This window comes from Coccidioides posadasii, chromosome 2 (genome assembly GCF_018416015.2).
Source record: "Coccidioides posadasii str. Silveira chromosome 2, complete sequence".
NCBI classification, from domain to species: domain Eukaryota; kingdom Fungi; phylum Ascomycota; class Eurotiomycetes; order Onygenales; family Onygenaceae; genus Coccidioides; species Coccidioides posadasii.
The window spans coordinates 4059378-4076997 of NC_089408.1; the positions used below are offsets into that span (position 1 = coordinate 4059378).

The window sequence follows — 17620 nt, forward strand, 5'->3', positions numbered from 1 at the left end:
AGCAAACTTCAACCCAGAAGAGTTACAAAAGGAAAAATGAAGAATCTCTACCTGCACTCCACCCTCTCTTCGTGTTCCGGCGGACAAGCCCTCGGGAATGTCTCTGTACTTTATCCGATAATCCACATGTCTCTCTGTCGCTAAACATGCCCCACACCAATTTCCGCAATCCGGTTCTATTGTATGGAATGGAGACGGCAATTTTCTACGCTATCAATTTCAATTAATAAGTCAATCTCAAGGATGAGCGCCAAACATGTCTTAGTGATACTATATGTTCAGCTTCGGGAGAGAACATTCACAGCTGGAATATGAAATTGTATGTATACATAAGCACAACGATAAATATTGCCTACGCACCCTCTTGATATGCCCGCCACCCTACTTAAAGGGGCTTCTGTATCACACTATATCCCGTTGCTAACGCTCGAATGGCCGAGGCAGCCCCACAGGTCCCTCCCTCCAGTGCGCCCGCAGATGGGCGTGCCCCACGGCCCACGGGAAGCCCGAGTTTGACACCAACGAAAACTGTAGAGTACTTTGGGCCTAGGTCCCATTGCAAATTGCCATCATACTGAAACTCAGTGGAATTATACACTTCCTGACTTGTGATGCAATAAAGAAAGCCAGTTTAATTGTTGAGCCAGGTTAAAGGTTCAAACGCCGTTTTGGGGACGTTCCCCATCTATCGGGGCGGTTGACTCGAAGGCTGGAAAAGTAATTTAGATTTGTTGACTTAGTTACTCTCTAATAATGCGGAACTTTGCAAAGAAAGGCGGTGGAGAGAAAGGCCCCGCAGTCCCCATAGCCCCAGAGTCCATATGGAGGGTCAAAACCCCACCCGCATATGCTGTCTATCCTAAGCCTCCAGGCATGGTGGACTGTTTCAACTCCAAGAAGAAAAGAATACCATTGCGATAGCCCTAGTTTTGGGGGAGGGGATGAACTGTGGTCATTTTTCAACTAGTAGTGCCTGATTTGACTTCACATCGTGGATGAAAACGGCCATCCTCCGGACCAAAGAAACATGCAAAATGACGTAGAAATTTGTCCACATGGATAGTACGGACTAACCCGGGCAAACAGTGCTTGGAGCCGGAACAGGTCGACCCCACAAAGGACCCGAGAAAAGGAGGCTACAGGAGGTGGTGGCTCGAGGGGATCCATTAATCCCCCGAGAAATGCAGGTGGCTTGATCGCCTGTCGCCGATCGACTCCCCCTCCCACACCTCAGCTCTTTCATTGTCTGGACCGTCGGCGATGCCCGATGGTCGCGGGAAGCGGTATTGCCATAGAAGACCAATCAGAAAAAAAAAAAAAAAAAAAAAAAAATAGGAAAATTGAGAAAACAAAATTAAAGTAAAATGGAATCTTTATCTTTATGCTTATTTGCGAGGGAAATGAAGTAGAGGCTCGAGTGTACGGACATAATCTGAACGTACACGTTCCTTACATACATCCATGTATGCATAAAAGTACACTTATCAAAATAATGATGCATTCGTGGGGATCATAAGTTGGGGATACACGGGGAGAGCGGGGTATGAGAAAGGGTGGGAAAGAGAGAGAGGAGGGAGAGAGAGTGAGAGAGGGTTATGTATATCCAAGCAATCGCTCTCCGAGACCGCCGCAAAAAGGAAAAGTGTATATCCGAGAATGAATCCAGAGGTAATATCATAATTCCCTTATCTGTATCCCATGCAAGAAGGTTTTCCTCCAAAGGTTGTTGCTTATGCTATACCAAGATAAGAACGGCATGCGAAGATAAAACTCGGGGGGGGACATGAATAGGCGGCTATTCATAACGCGTTCAAATAACATAAGATGATGTAAATCCAAAAAAGTAATTCGATAGGGAGGTACCACGCCAAAAAAAAGTCAAAAAAAGTATAAAATGAAATAAATAAACGATGCCAAGATGCATACATCAACTTCCTTCTCCAGCAAAGTACCTTTTACTCCGGTTCCTCGCAGCGATGGCTTTGGGGTCATCAGGCAAATTCATATGGTGCACCACATGCGGCCGGTAGACGGCGTCCACCGGAGCTTGCCAGTCATCTAATCCCAACGGGAAGTATTCGTAGAGTAAATCAGCTGTGTCACTGGGGTTCACGATATGCGGCGAAAGCAAAGGAGGTGCCAGCTGCTGTAGGGATTGTGCGAGTAAGGGCATATTTGCAGAGGTAGAGTATGTATGAGGCATTGCTTGGTTGGCGGTAACCTGCGGTGAGTGCTTCTGTAACAGGGACGTATTATCAATGGGGTGAGTGGTGTTGGTGAAGTGAGGAGCGGAGGTGGTGGCAAGGCTGTTGATGTGTACCGGGGTGGTAGGGGTGGCTGGGCTGGGAACGTCATCTGCAAGGGACAGACTTATGGGCTTTGTGCTGGCACTGGTGCGTCTTCTTTTTCCTGGACGAGGTTGCTCGGGGCTCGACTTTGCGTACGCAGCAGAAGCAGCAGTGGGACCGGTGACCGGTGGAGCGGAGAAGGGAGCGGTAGAAGTGGGAGCACTTGTTACATGAGTCCAGTCAGGGAGGGTGGCAGATGGCGGAGGTTGCTGCTGCGGGGATGAGGGTTTGGCGTCTGTGTCCAGCTTAAGGGGTACCGGAGCCGGTGTTGGGCCCTGGGGAGATTTGCTGCGCTTTGCGGCTGCCTGATGCGACCGGGCAGCGTCAGCCGTGTTTGCGCGATGGAGAGCCGCCGCTTGGGCGTTCTTGCGGGAAGCGGCAGCGCTGCCGCTGAGTGGGAGGTCCTTGCGGGACTGGAAATTGCGAGGGCTTCTTCCTCGCACGATCACGGGGCCGGAGTGGGCTTCCGCGATGGGCACCTTGGTCCCTGTCGACAACGTTGCAACGATCTTCAACCGGACGACAAAATGCTGCTGTAGCTCCTTGCGTCGGCCATTGTTTGCCGTTGCGATGCGGAACTGCAATCGTTTCCAGGCGATCGAGAAGGTGGCGTAGTCGGAATCGAGGTCTTGGCCCGTCATGGTGTCAAGAGGAATGGAAGGAGGCTCCTTTTCGGTCTTATCTTCTGGCTGCCCGGTCGTGTTCGTCGCTGGAGTCTTCCAGGGCACCGAGATGATCTTCACCGAGTTTCCCTCCACAGATTCTGTGGCAGAGACCGTCAGCTCGTGTGCCAGGATGGGAATGCGATCTCCATGCTCGGTCAAAATGTAGCGTAGGCCACGAGGCAGCGTCACGGAGCCGGTGATCTGGAACAGGTTTCGGCGGTAGCAGGTCAATTCTGCGACTGGGGGTGGGATGTTGGTATCGGAGGTGGGAGAGGTGGTCCAGGGGGATTCTGCCAGAAAGAACATCCCATGAAGCTGGGCAGACATGGACAGGGACGTCTTCCGGAGCGAGTAATCCAAAAGCGTGAAGCCGTAGATCGGTAGCGAGAAGCTGAGCAGCTTATGATTATGATCGACGGACGAGTCTTGAGGGGGTTGCTCTGGCGGAAGTGGCTCGAACTGGCTTAGGATATCGGGGAAAGGTTCGTCGTACTGGTTACTCGAGAATCGTCTCATGGGGTGCGTCAGAGATGGCTGCGAGAAGCTCATATCGTCGCCGCTATCGAGAAAGGAGAAGTGTCAGCGAAAAGACCAAACAAAGAGCGGAACCTCTCTCTCTTTTTCCTTTGAGCTCCATCTGGACGGAATGGAGCGGGATGGGACGAAAGCAAGGGTGGGAGAGTGTAGACCAACCTGGCAAACGCTTCATGGTCGTATGGATGAGGGTGCGGTGGGATGTCCAACGGCTGCATCGCGTTCAGGTAATCGACATTCTGCAGGTTCCCCATGGAGAGCGGACTGGCCAGGTAAGGCATGCTCGAGTCGTAATCCATGATGGGCTCGAATGGCGAGAGTGTCGAATGCATCGACGGTGACCTTGAGCTTCAACTTGTTGTCACGAGGGGGGGGGTGGTGGTGGTTGGGAGTGTAGACAGACAAGCGGACCGGTAGCCGCGAGGCCGGCAGAAGAGCGAAAATACAAGAGCAGACTCCGCACCGTTTTCCCGAGCAATGGTTCGACTATGTTATTATTATTATTTTTTTTTGGTTTATTCTTTATGAGCCGCCCTTCGGGACTTGCGCCGTTTTAGTTTCGAGCGGTGTCTAGCGCCGAAAGTAGTTGACGGACGGGTTGTGCGCTCCAGCAGACTAACGGGAAAGACGGGTGTAGGGTGTGGTGGCTATGGGAAAGGTAGGTAGAGAGACAGACACACAACACACAGAGAGAGAGTGAGAGAGAGACAAGAGAGAGAGAGAGAGACAGGAGAGAGAGGGGAGGGAGAGAGGGAGCGCGGGAGTGGCGGAGGGAATTTATCGGTGTCTCAGCAGGACAGGACAGGACAGGATTAGATTATGGATGGAGGATAGGATAACTAAGGATAGGGTAATGAGATAACGATGTCGACGGGGGAAGCAGGATGAAATAAGAGAAGAAACAGGACTGGGGAGCGGCCCGGGCGGGAAAATGCGAGGATTGCGAGAATGGCAAATGAGCTTATCAAGATCTGGTTTCTGGACGAGCAAGGGTTCGCCGGCCTGCGTCTCTGTTTCTCGCTGCTGATGGTGGTGCTTGTGGTGGTGCTGCTGCTTGGTGCTTGCTTGGTGTTCGCTAGCGGCCGGGCTGGGTGCTGCCGACCTGTTAATAATGAAAACTGCCCTTAGACCGATTTTTTCTGTGGGGAAGAGAGAGAGGGAGCAGCCTAACCCGCTAACTAAGTTGATTAGCCAGGAGTTAAGTTAGTTTGGACGAGCCAAATCTCTCTTGGCCAAAAAAAGAGAGAGAGAGAGAGAGAGATAAATGAAAAGAGATAAATGAAAAAAGAGAGAGAGAGAGAGAGATAAACAAAGTAGCTGGCTTCTTGATAACCGCATAGCAGCCCGCGCTTAACAGGCTGAGAATGGCGGAGTTCACTACCCCGTCTCGAAGAGCGTCAAAAAACATTCGGAATCAACTCAACTCAAATCTCCCGCCTCGTCGAGCTAAGCCCAGTGACCATGTCGCAGTTAAGCTCTCCAGACGGCGATGATGGCGGTGGCTTTTGCGCTGGCCGATCCGCCCGTCGACAGCCGACCTGTGCTTGGTTCTCTGCTTTTTTCTACCCGTTTCTGCTGCTCCGTTCGCTCGTCGTCTCGCCCTTCTGGCGCATTTGCCCGAATTTACCGGCCAGCAGAACTGTACGCCCTGTTCTCCCTCCTCCTCCTCCTCCTCCTCCTCCTCCTCCTCCTCCTCCTCCTCCTCCTCCTCCTTCTCTTCTTCTTCCTCCCCTCCCCTCCCCCCAAATTGTTGGCCCTGTATCATCCGTTCCCGCCTAAACCTGTTCCTTAGCACGCAGCCGATCGAGACTGACTTTCCCGACGAATTTAGCTTCTGATGGCGATCCCTGGGCAATCCCCACTTCGCGCTGCATGAAACTAATAAAGGCACGCGGTGGCTCCTGGTCTTAACTCAACGCCATGCTGCCCTTCTCGCTCTCTCTCGCTCTCTGTCTCTCTCTCTCTCTCTCTCGTCTCGAGTCTACCATTCTGATCACAATACTCCATACTCCATACTCCGTACATAAGATGTAACTATATCACTCCGTACAAGATCCATCTTGGATACTGGATACAGATTCTACACATGATGGTCCTTGTTCCTCTTCCAGCCCCCGCAAAATGCTCACTCCGTTGGGCGTATGCTCGAGAAACAAGAACCCTTGTCCCGCCAAGCATACAGGGTCATAGTTAGTAGTCCGCATTATGATTTGTTTCTGAACGAGCCTTAAAATTGAATGTAAAAGGGGGAATGGAAGCAAAGAGAAATAAATAAGAATATGCTTGGGAGATATTTACAGGGTTGCGCCCGCATTAACTAACTCTCTTTGCCTGAAGAACCCCGGATAGCCATGCGATCACGCTTGGAAATGCCCACATCCTGTCTGCCACGATGACAGGAAAATTAAAAAAAAAAAATAAAATAAAAAAAAAAAAAAAAGAAAAACCTTCAGTACTCCTCGCCGCCCGTCTGTGGGCTGCGGCCGCGTGGGGATAGCTAACTAGCTTGTTTCTCTGTCTCTCCTCGATTGCTGAGAAGGGCCATCCATGCCAATTCTCGCACGTTGAGATTTTGGTTCTGTCTGCCACACGATGGGCCGCCATGCTGTGCCAGGTTCTCCCCTCCAAACATGGAGAATCTCCGAAGTTGGTTTGCTTTCTATGTATTTTATTTTTTTTACGGGATGACATCAAAATTTCCCACCCAGATCTGTAAATTCTTATTTGCAGGTTACGGAATAAACTGGCCTGGAACGTTTCCTCGTGGTCTCCCATCAACGGGTGTTGAGACGATTTTACCGCCGAGTCGCTGGGCTCCTCCCAACGCATTATGTTGTTATGTTGACAGGCAGAGCAAGGGTACACCTGGTCAAATGCACGTTTATCTCCAGTATCTTGACGAAATGGGTTCTGTTCATCTAATTCGTGCACGAAGGAGAAAGAGGATAGCCTCATCCATGGCGAATAGGCAAAGAGGCCGAGGCAGTCTCCCTTAAGCTTCTTTTTCTTCGCCACGGCTCCCCCTCGATGGCTGTTTTACCTCAGATAAGAGGCAGAAGGAAAGTTCGGCTGTGTCTCACCCTCGTTCTAGAACTGCTCGCTAAAAGAAGTATCAGCTCGAGCCCGCCAGGCCTCAGCTTCTCAGCACGACGAAAGTGCGATGGCGATTGTGGATCATCAGGGTCTCCGCATCTCTGGAGGTGTGAGAGGTCACAAGATGATGATGATGATGATGATGATGATGATGATGATGCTTGTTTGGCTTGTTTCTCTCTCTTCTCGCCCTCGCCCGCATTCTGGATTGGACCGGGATCATTTTCAGCCAGACACATGGTTTTCTCAGGTCCAGCGGTAGGTTCCTCTCTCTCGCTCTCTCTCACACACACACTCTCTCTCTCGGGGCGATAAGCTGTCAAGCATCATCGAGTGTTTATCGAAGAAAATCTCCACCGGCGCTGCCAAAAGGGGACTAACGCCTTGGGTTCGGTTTACTCGGCCATCCTTTCTTTTTCGTTTATCAGCCCTCGGAAGGCGATTTTAAATGATCTGCGTGCAGGGGTTGGTGAACGAGGAGCTTTCCCTTTCTCATCAACCCCGGATTGTCCACTCGACCTGCTCTCATCGCCGATTCGCTGTTCGCTCCCTCCTCCCTTGCACGTATATTATCAACATCATCTTCTGATATCCATATCCCCCCCGGATGTTTGCCCCACAGCATTCCAACAGATTGATCAGCCAAACCGGCGCTGATCATTCCACCACACCATCATGGCGAACAAGGACAGGGACGCACAACACCCCCCCCACCCCCTTCTCTCCCTCTCTCGTGATCCTTCTAGAACACGCTGCAGTTAGTAATCCATTTTGCAGGCGAACAACTATTTTCTCGCGCTGGGGGTTATTTTTGAGTTTGTGGGATTGGTCGGGGACATGGTATGCTCGTACATCATATTCGCTTCCCGGATATTATCATAATACATATACGCACCATGCCCCTGCATCCGAGCTCGTAAACTCGATAGTCCCTGTTCCCCCCCCCGGCCTCCGACTCTGAGATTTTCAGGACCAAAAAGACCATCCAGCATTTCCCTTTCCGTCTCTTTTGTTTTTGTTTTCTGGTTATTTCCCTCGGAGCCCTAGCGTGTTGGGCAGCAAAAAAAAGAAGGAGGGGAGGGAAGGACTTGGGATCCAGCATGCCGGTTTCTGGCGAGTTTCGGCCGGCGTTTTTAACAATTCAGAAACAATGATGCAGTTCCAAAATTCCAAATTAGCAAGATCAGACGCATAATTGACTAACTAACTAGCTCTCTCTAATGAACCGGGCGCCTATGTTTTGTCTCCTGAAGGAGCACTCGAAACGGGGTGGAAGTAAACCTTCTGCACCCCTTGTGCCCACGAGAAATGCATCAGGAATTTAAGCTATCCGCAGTACGGATTATACGCATCGCGCTGCGAGTTGTTCTGCAGCCGTCAAACTCACTAGCTAGCGAAGATCTGCCACGAAAGATTTTCCCTCAGTAGGGCGGCGCCTTTTAGGCTGTTTCCAGGATAACAGGAACCTTGTTGGCGGCGCGCGCGAGGGCATGCAACTCATGGATGACATGCTGGCCAAGGGGGGGCGGTTGGGAGGCGGGCGGTCTTCTTCCGTGGGATAATCACATCACCGCCTCTCGACCTGCCCACGCTCTTGGGCCTCGTCGCGCGAGTCCTGCGAGTGCGTCTTCTGGCAAGGCTGTGTATGTGTGTGTGTGTGTGTGTGTGTGTGTGTGTGTGTGCCTCTCCAGACTTTGATTCCCAGTCCCATGGATGAGGTGTATGTCCTTCCCCTTCTCACCAACCGCCAAGCTCACGAGCGATCTTCGACATTCGCTCTTCTTTTTGGCTTTTATTTTATTTTATTTTTTTTTTTGAGTTGGGGGAGGATAAAACCAGGGATTGGAGTTCACTAACTCTAGCTCTTTCGGCTCAGGAGCTTCAACTTTCGCGAGCACAAGCCAGGGGTGTCTGCAGCCGCCATTCCCAACTCAGCAGGTCGCAAAGAATAACGAGTTTGACGCCGAACACGCTCGCTGCTGTGTCCTCTCTTTTTTTTTTTTTTTTTTTTTTTTAATTTTTGGTTCGCTTTTACCCCCACACACTCTCTCAATCGATCTCGTTCTCCCGCCAGGACAACTTCTTCGCGGCGTCGGCCCCAGCGAAATCTTCCACGCAGATTCTTCCCATCGGAACGGCCGTTGAGCTAATTAGTTAGTTAGTTCGTTAGTTACTCCGCCAATCAGCAGCCCGCGCACCCCGCAATCTGCCCTGGCCTGACTTGGCGGGCGTCCGGCATTTTAGTAGCGAGTTCGTTAGTCCGCCAAATATTACTTGAGAGATTCCAGCGAAACAGGCGGTTTTATCCTTGAGGAAAAAAGAAAAAAAAAAAAGGGTAAGAATTAAAGAAAAAGAAGGAATTTAACAAGGTTTTCCCCGCCAATCGAAAAATACACCTCGAGTAGCCGGCGGCATCCGCGCTCTCTGTCTGATAACTTAACAAGAAGCGAGTGAACGGGTTCGCCTTTTTCGTTTCTCGGATGGACACAATGGCGGCTGCTCAAGCTGTTCCTCTGCGACAGAAGAAAAAAGCAGCACATCGAATACGTACAGCGGGAGGTGAGGCAGAAACCCGTCTATCGCCGTCGAGGCGTTCTGTTGAAGATACGAAGCAAGCGCATTTCAAAACAAACCATCCAATCTCTCTCGATGAAGGCGGGCACATGCTCGGAAATAAGTGTACAGATAGACACCGAGGTGAAATCGCGATCTCTACGAATTCATTTATTTCTCTTTTTTTTTTTTTTTTTTTTTTTTTTTTTTTCTCTCTTTTTCTTTTCCCTCCTATTTTTGCTGCTGGTTTCCGTATTATGGTTATTTTTATCCCGGACAGAAAAAAAAGTGTTCTAAGTAGTAATCACATGCATTTGAGTCGAGGAATTGGCGCCGACCCTGGTCCCATCTGTCGTCCAACCAACCCCTGGCGGGAAACTGCAGGAAGAGCGAAGGATAGCGAAAGCGAAAAAAAAAGAGAGAGAGAGAGAGAGAGAGAGAGGAACGGAGGGAGGGAGAGAAAGAAAGAGAGAAAGAGATCTGAGGTGCACCTCGCCGTATCTAATTACCGAGCACGCTTCTTATTTCATGCCTTCAGATGGGTTTCCCCGGGTACGAAGCCCAAATTTCCATGAATCTTCTGGAACACCGGCGGTCATATTATTAGTTTTGTCCCCGTTCCCTCTGGACCAGTCACGGAGTCTCAAATCTTCTCTGCTGCCTCAATAGCAGCCAACCAGTACCTCTTCCGTCACGCGGGACCGACAATTTCACCCGCAATCCCTCCCCATCCGGGTCCAAACCCCCTCCCTTTCCATTTATCTCCCTCACCTCGGAGACGGGAGAGCGTCCCTGTCTTTGCCCCGTCCCATGGCGGTTCCGGGAAAGGGAGAATTTTGGACTAAAGCTAAATTGCTTCTAGAAGGAGTTTAAAACGCAAAACCCAAAGCAGAGGGGCGCTTCTGCTCTTTTTCTGGAAGGATTTTCAGACCTTCCAGAATCTGAATGGTGAAACTCTAACAAACCCACTAAATTCGAGAGTTAAACTAGTCAGTTAGTTAGCTAGTCAGTTAGTGACTCCGTAAGTTAGCCTAGTTAGTCAGTGAAGTGGTTCTTGTGTTTTGCTTTTTTTATTTTGTGTGTTCTTTTCTTTTCTTTTTTTTTTTTTTTTTTTTTTTTTTTTTTTTTTTGTTTTGGTTCACCCACCAACCTTCAAACACATGATCCATCCGGGCCCTTAATCTGGGGGTCGTCTGCTGCTGTCGGGTGAAGTGGATTATTGGCGATGCTGTCATACCACAAGCCATGAAGCAGGGTGTTCGTGGGTAAGTTAGTTAACTAACCACTTTGTAGTGGCCACTGGTTGGCGATAAAGAGCTGGCGATGTGGATCATGACGTTGAACTCTGCGAAATGGCCCGGGGTGTGAAGATGGAGAAATGGATGACGCCCCCATATCGTCAGCAGGGGAGCACAGAGTACGGAACTCGATTCGCTATTTTCTGGCGGTGAGCTGTTCCGAAGGAATAAGAAAAATCAGAAAATGAATAACAAGAAAAAAAAAAAAAGGAAAAAAAAAAAAGGAATCCCTACTCCGTACTGCATACTGTGAGAGCTTTCCCCATAGATGGCCCGGCAGTTGACCTGCGCTTCTCCACACTCAGCTGTCCACGCGGGATTCTGGCGGTTGGGATCCTCCGGCCGGATAATATGTGCACAATCTGTGTGTGTGTGAGTGTGTGTGAGTGAAAAGGACAAGACGTCTGTGCTCCCAACATCCAGACCCGGCTTCTGAATAATACAGAATCGCAAACACTGCAGCCGGACATCAACCGCACTCTCCGTCCCCTCCCGTCGGATGATGGAGTTTTAGTCAACTATTATTCAACCTCCGTTCTCGTGAGCTACGATGGACGGTCGATCCTCCGAGTCCTGGCCCCGTATGACCAATTGCTAATGAACTTCGCTGCTCTATTCTCGCACGTGCGGGAATCGAGTCTGCTTAAGATCCTTCATTGAAAATCATGAAGAGAAAAAAAAAATACGAACAAGACCGGCCTGATTGACAGCACTGGTTGCCTAAACTCCCGAAGGAATTCCCCACAAACGTCTTTTACCCCCTCTCTCCCCAGCGGTTCGTTGGAAAAAAAACCTTCGTTTCCCGGTAGCTCAGCACAAAACATCGAAAAGAGAACAAAACCAAGGGTCATGGTACCCCGCGCTCTCCCGTATTCAAAATCAATCTCTCTCAGCCACCCTTTCGCCGAGCAGCCTAACAAACCCCCAGCTCACCCCCAGTTCTCCCCACAAACAATCCATCCCTATCAGCTTGGCACACACACACGCTCTCGCCCTTTCTCCGGTGGCTTTCTGACGCGGCTGGATATCTTAGTCGACGAGGGACCTTGAATTCCATTATTGATAAGGCATCCTTTCGGCTCAAAGCAGGAAATATAACGCCTTGTGGATTGGGGGCCCACGCCGATGCGGGGTCGTGAGGAGAGGCAAATGATGGATCTAACCAGAAAATCCTTCTTCATAAAGTTACTCCCTACTCTATATGAGATGGTCTCTTCGTGTCTTTTAGTTCCTTTGCCAATGTGTCTGATCATCAGGGACCCGCGATCACAGCGTAGAACACGAAAAAGAGAGTTGTGCAGCACCACAAAGTGTCCCACCGCAGGTCTGCCGAACGTAGTACATACTCTCACACACCGAGTGCATACACTTGGTTCGACCATCCCTCGGGAGTCCAGCACCTCGGGCTTCGGGGTTATGAAACTCTCCTCTCTATCTCTCGCTTTTCAGTAAGAAATCAGGGTAGAACTCTCCGCAGAATCGTGAGACGGGTCTGGATATTAAACATACCCTGCCGTGTAACTGATAGGGCGAAGGGGGAAAAAAAAAAATAAAATAGTAAATAATAAATAATAAAAAAAATTAATAATAATAATAATAATAATAAACAAAGAAAATCGTCAAAAAAATTCCCGAGTCTTTGGCAAAAGTAGCCATGTCCAGACGGTCTTCTAGAGGCAAACTGGCTATCCAAAGCATGTATGTACTGTACATACAAACATACTTACGAAATGGGGTCGAAGCAAGACGATGCGATGCGATGGCCCCCAACCAAAAAGAAACCCCATCAAATTAATCTTTAGCCACCCTTACACCGCTTCCTATGTACGCCAGGCGTGTAAATGCTCCCCCTTAGCGAATGAATCGCAAATAAAAATGCATTTCTGTAGCGGTTGCTCGATTATCATGACGAAGTCAACATGTTCCAGGTGGCCGCATCACAGGTCACCTCCTCGAAGCTGTGGAGCGTAGAGAACCCCATGGCCGACAGACCATCGAAATTGCCGTCTCCATCCACCTGCCGCCAAATTGCCGTTAGCTAAAAAGAACATGTCCAAGAGGGCGCGCTGACCCGAATTTTACCCGGGTCTCTATTTTGGGGTGGTTGTTGGCGCAAAACTTGTTTTCTTTGGAAAGGGAAAAAGAGTTCCGGCGAACGCTGAAAAAGCCTCACACACATATATATTAATATGCAAAAGGCAAAAGAATAAGCCACTTACACAATCCAGAACCACCGCACTGGCCCCCTGGCTACGTAATTGCTTGATTCCCAGTAAAATCAGGCCTTGAACGATGGTCGAATACTCCCCGGCAGAAGGGGAGATGACCGCTGAGGAGATTCCTCCACCCATAGGACGCGCCTCCTTCACTGTGGGAACGAATTCGGCCAGCGTCGATTCACTGGTGTACACAACAACAGTCCCCAAGATAGCGTCATCGCCATTCCGTTTAGCGCGAATGATTCCATTCGCAGAAGACCCACTTAACGCCATTTTGTATATCTCCATAACTCCCTGCCGTGAATTCGTCTTAACGTGATCGAGGATTGCTTCTGCATAGTCCAGGCCATAAACCAGATCGTAACTCACTTCCGCACTCTTCAAAGTTCGAGTAAGGCCTTCTGGTGGTGTCCACTCCCCCAGATTTGGCAGGATCATTGTGCAAACAGGTCTGGATAAAGACGTATTCCAACCCAGACTGGCGAACCACTGACGGAGACGTTTTCTCTCTACTGGGTTTCCTGTCGGAATACCAAGATATACACCTGGGAGCCGTGAGCCCAACTGGAATCGCCTCACGCCTTGTCTCTGCATCAATGATCGAATTGCACGATTGTGTAAAGAGTTTCCAATCGACAGCTTTCGCCTCCCCGGATCGACGATCAGGGCGCCAATTACAGCAGTCCCGGTGGACTTGAAGAAGTATGTCGAGCAGAACCCATACAGCGCCTGAGTGCTGCTATTCCTGACAACAAAATGCGCCTCTTCAACATCAGAATTTCGTAACAAGAATGTATTGGATGTAACACCTGCAAGAGCCGATCGTTGGTTGTGCGTGCTGTCTTCGCGGATAGCGGTGAGCAGTTCGTCCAATGCGTTCGCATCGCGATCCTCATTCCAATTTTCTACAAGCCAATGCTGCCTTGACTGGTGAAGCTTCTGGCTGCGGCTCAAGGTGCCGGGAAGAACGCCGGTAGCCGTCAAATCTCCGTACAAAACCTTGACCAACGCCTGAAGAGCTGTTTCTGTAAAATCGTATGTGCACACATATGTTCCAATGGACTGATCTGTGGCAAAGTCATAAGGTGAGCTCACTGCCACTACTACAAGTGGTTTGGAACGCCTATCTCCATTTGCTGCAAACTGTGCATTGCATATCATGGCAACATGTTTTGTGAAGCCATACTGATAGAGGTTTCGGTTCGAGTCAGCGGTGACAACGATGACACCGCTTGCGCGATTAATAAGATTTTCGTGGACTGGGCGAACTCCATTGGCGGTATATGATGTATGGAGAACGCGACCGTTTCTATGTCGAGCTAGCGAGCGCCCAAATTCGCGAAAAACGCTCTCCCCGCTCATGACAGATGCACTGCGCTCCCAGGAGACTGTATCTGTGGAAAGAACGGTTTCTCTGCTACTTTCAGTGATTGAGAGGGACACAGCAGATGCGGGCAAAGGTTTGACTAAAGGTGTGAGAAGGAGAAGCTCTTCGTCGGGTTCCAGGACGCTGGTGAGTGGAAGGAGGTTGTTTTTGTCTCTGACGATGGTAATGGAGCTGTTATAGGCCCTGGTGGATAGATTGGTGTGGGATGGTTGCATTTGGGAGAGAAGACTGATGCCGGCAGGGTTTAATGCCTTCTCCCACGATGTACAGCGGGCTTTCATGTCAAGAACTCTCTGCACTGATTGCCTGATCCGTTCTTTATTGATGATACCGTTCTCAACCCCAAGTCTCAAGCCATTGATTGCTTCTTGCTGAACTGAGAATGACCGGCAAAGGAGTATCAAGTCGCAGCCAGCTTTCATCGCCATTACCGTTCCTCCTCCTACTCCAATGTTGAAACTGAGCGCTTCCATTTCCAGGCATTCAGAGACCACGACGCCGTTGAAGTTGAGGTCCTTCCGAAGCAAGTCATCGACAACTTGCTCGGACAAGCAAGCGTGCATCACGTTCACCCCAGCCGATGACATTGCGCAACCACCAACCATCATAGAATCAATCCCCTGTGCGATTGCGTTTCGAAAAGGGACAAGGGCACTCATGCTGAGCTGCTCAAGCGTGTCTGTGATAACAGGGACGTCCGTTTGGTTTCCTAGCACTTCAAGGTTTCCATAAGATGGAAAGTGCTTCCCACAAGTAACCAAGCCCGCTTCCTGATAGCCCTTCATGAACTCAACACCGTAGGCTGATACCTCTTGAGCATCATCCCCGATACTTCTGACTCCCAAAGGCTGACTTCTTGCGTTGTTCAAGACATCCAGGACCGGACCAAGGATCCAATTGACTCCGACAGCACTGAGCTCTTGAGCAGTGGCTTTCGCAACTTCCCTTGCCAGAGACTTCGATCCAGTAGCCGCGATTCCCATAGCGCTCGGAAATTGGCGGATATAGATCTCATCGAAAAGACTGTTGACGCCTCCATTCTCCTGATCGAGGCCAATCATGAGTGGAGCAGGGTGACCAGCATCCCGGGCAATAGTCTGAAGCTCTAACACGAGCTTTGTGGTTTCTTCTGCCGCTATCAAGACATTAGTTGTTTGTTGATAGCTTTTGTGTGGTGGGCTAGATAGCAAAAAGGGGAAAATCCGAGAAGGAGCGTCGCCTGGATAGAGAGGTAGATGAAAGACCAGACAGAGAAGGACAATAGGCATGGATATCTACAGTGCATAGGGAAATTGATTTACAGCAAGCAAGAGAGAGGAGGGGCGGGCTGCACATTTAAGATTCTTGGCAGTCAGAATGATCGAACCAAGCCGATAGTCCTCGATAAGTGACCGGATCTGGGGATCGACGCTAGTTCCATCAAAGCCCATGACAAAGAGCTGGCCCATCTGCCTGTAGCCAATGTCTCCCATGGCGTACGGGTATGTCAGTCAGCCAGTTTATTCTTCTTCCGGTTATCTGCCATGAAGATCAACACGAAAAAAATGAAAAGAAAAGAAAAGAATAGAAAAGAAAGACAAAAAAGAAAACATAAAATGTATTCCTGGGAAGTAATATGAAGAGAGGGAAATATAGAGATAAAAAAAAAAAGAGAGAGAGAGAGGTGACATTGGGAATTGGATCCATTGTGCACGTCATCCCGACAAAGAAACAGGGCCTCGAAGCAAGGGATTAGACTTGCGACGGCAAATAAGCATGGCCCCAGTCAAGGATAGCAAATAGAAGGTGAAATTGCGCCAAAAGGCTAAGTTTCAGACCATTCGATTTCTGAGGGGACAAACCGGCACACATACCTGTCGAGCTCGTTGCAGTCCCATTCTGGGAGCGACTCTTCCTCCCTAGCCGCTGCCATGGCGGCGACGGGGGATCCCGTGGTGCCCTTCTCTTTCCAGCCGAATTGGTTCTCCCCGGTAAGCAAAAAAAAGAATTTTACTTTGTCTCACGTGGAGGATCGGGGGGCGGGAGCGCTGGGGCTCAAGGGCCACGCGATCTCTTTTAAGATCAACAGCAGTGGAGCAAGGAGCTGTACTGTAAACTGGGGGAAACAGACGGGTCCAGAAGAGGCCAGGGGAAACCCGGGCCTTGCAGTAGCTATCGAGATGTAATGGAGGGGGAGAAAGAGAATGATGCGGCAAAATGGCGCACTGGCTACGGGTCTATAACAGTCACAGTGTGCAGCTTCAGGTGTACGGAGTAGGTAATGTTGACTGGCGTGGGGGGCAAAAACAACGAAACACAGCCAGTCTGACGGTACCAGCTTTCAGGCCAATCTCTTTGGATCTGAGCTGGAGCTGCCGAGCTCTGGGAGCCAGCTAACTGTCCAGAGAGGAGGCGGTTAAGCTGCACTCCATGCAGCTTCGCGAGCCCTTTTCTCGGACGTTCGACGGTTTTGCGGTTTGGACGAGCGCGGAGAAAAGTGGTGGCCGCCGGCTTGCGGTGTGCTGATTGGGCGGGTTGCTGACATAAGTTCGCCAGCCAGCCGCTGCTTTGACGACTCGCGATGACGATGAGCGTCGAACGGCGGCAGGGCTGGTTGTCGCCTGGGAGGACGACAGCGAGTCTCGCGGGAAGAAGTGTGCTGCCACCCGGCCACGCCTCCACCGGTCTCTCCAAGAAAAAAAAAGGAGGGAAAAAAAAAAAAGAGAAAAGAAAAAAAGAGGCCCTGCCGCCTCCCCTCCCGGTAAAACTCAACGGCAATCGCAGACGTTCCCTCCCAGGATCTGGCCGCAAGCGGCCCGTGCTACGCTTTGGTCGTGGTTAATTTCCGCGTCTGCCACGAGGCAAGCAACCAAGTCTTTGCGCTGGTCTGTCGACGACCATCTTGCTGAGTTAGAAGAAGGCTGCGATCTCTACGCATTCTGGCTATTGCCGGGCGCCATCGAGCGTCTCGCACATCCTATGAGGTTTGGAAGGTCTCTGGGTTTCTGGGCTGGCAGGAATATGATCGTGGGTGCTGAGGAATCCGCGATTTTGGCCTTGATCCCTGCATCCTTAAGGGCGCTTGGCTTCTCGCAATCTCAGATCTGAATTGCGTGATTATTCTGGCCTCTTGACCTGCCTGTTTGGGCAAACGATTCTTTCCAGAGAACAGATAGGTCGTTAATATGGGGCTCCCCGGGCCGAGATAGACCAACGAACGACAGTAGTCCTGCCGGCTATGAAAGCGACACACGTCAAAGGAGGAGCAGTACCAAGAGTTTGATTGCCACTCCAAGAGAGCTCTTCTTTCAACGTCCAATCTCTTTTTACTTTCTCTTACGGCCCTCCATGCCAGTTACTCAACACTGCAGTCTCTATCCCTTCGAACTTCGGTTACTCTCGAAACAATGTGTTTCTTCAACCGCTGGAATCGAATCGCAACTCGATAATGTCATCGGGCTACGTGGTGTCAACTTGCACGGCTCGTTTTTCTTGTTTATACCGGGCAAGATACACTCCCGACGGATGCAATATCTCCGGGGGC

At 50.2% G+C, this 17620-nt stretch overlaps 3 protein-coding genes across 3 annotated transcripts; 1 reads left to right on the plus strand and 2 right to left on the minus strand.

Moving 5' to 3' along the window:
• Positions 1–1927: 1927 nt before the first annotated feature.
• On the minus strand, positions 1928–3846 carry D8B26_003768 (uncharacterized protein; the record flags this gene model as incomplete). Its single annotated transcript, XM_003071756.2, has 2 exons — positions 1928–3572; positions 3707–3846. The coding sequence occupies 2 exons, from the start codon at positions 3844–3846 to the stop codon at positions 1928–1930; spliced, it is 1785 nt and encodes a 594-aa protein (XP_003071802.2).
• A 5274-nt stretch (positions 3847–9120) lies between these two features.
• Positions 9121–9768, plus strand: D8B26_003769 (uncharacterized protein; the record flags this gene model as incomplete). Its single annotated transcript, XM_066124262.1, has 1 exon — positions 9121–9768. One exon carries the CDS (start codon positions 9121–9123, stop codon positions 9766–9768), a length of 648 nt encoding a protein of 215 aa, XP_065980341.1.
• A 2347-nt stretch (positions 9769–12115) lies between these two features.
• Positions 12116–15648, minus strand: D8B26_003770 (uncharacterized protein). Its single transcript, XM_066124263.1, has 3 exons — positions 15431–15648; positions 12711–15232; positions 12116–12508 (listed from the first exon to the last, which is right to left on the minus strand). The coding sequence occupies exons 1-3, from the start codon at positions 15567–15569 to the stop codon at positions 12395–12397; spliced, it is 2775 nt and encodes a 924-aa protein (XP_065980342.1). The 5' UTR covers positions 15570–15648; the 3' UTR covers positions 12116–12394.
• Positions 15649–17620: the final 1972 nt, after the last annotated feature.

Excerpts from the sequence above, each read along its gene's own strand:
- D8B26_003770 (XM_066124263.1), bottom strand. The coding sequence starts at position 15,569 with ATGGGAGACATTGGCTACAGGCAGATGGGCCAGCTCTTTGTCATGGGC. Across the intron at positions 15,233-15,430 it reads GACTGCCAAGAATCTTAAAT|CGGCAGAAGAAACCACAAAG; the intron begins GTGCAGCCCGCC and ends ATGTCTTGATAG. Across the intron at positions 12,509-12,710 it reads GTGCGGTGGTTCTGGATTGT|GTGGATGGAGACGGCAATTT; the intron begins GTAAGTGGCTTA and ends ATTTGGCGGCAG.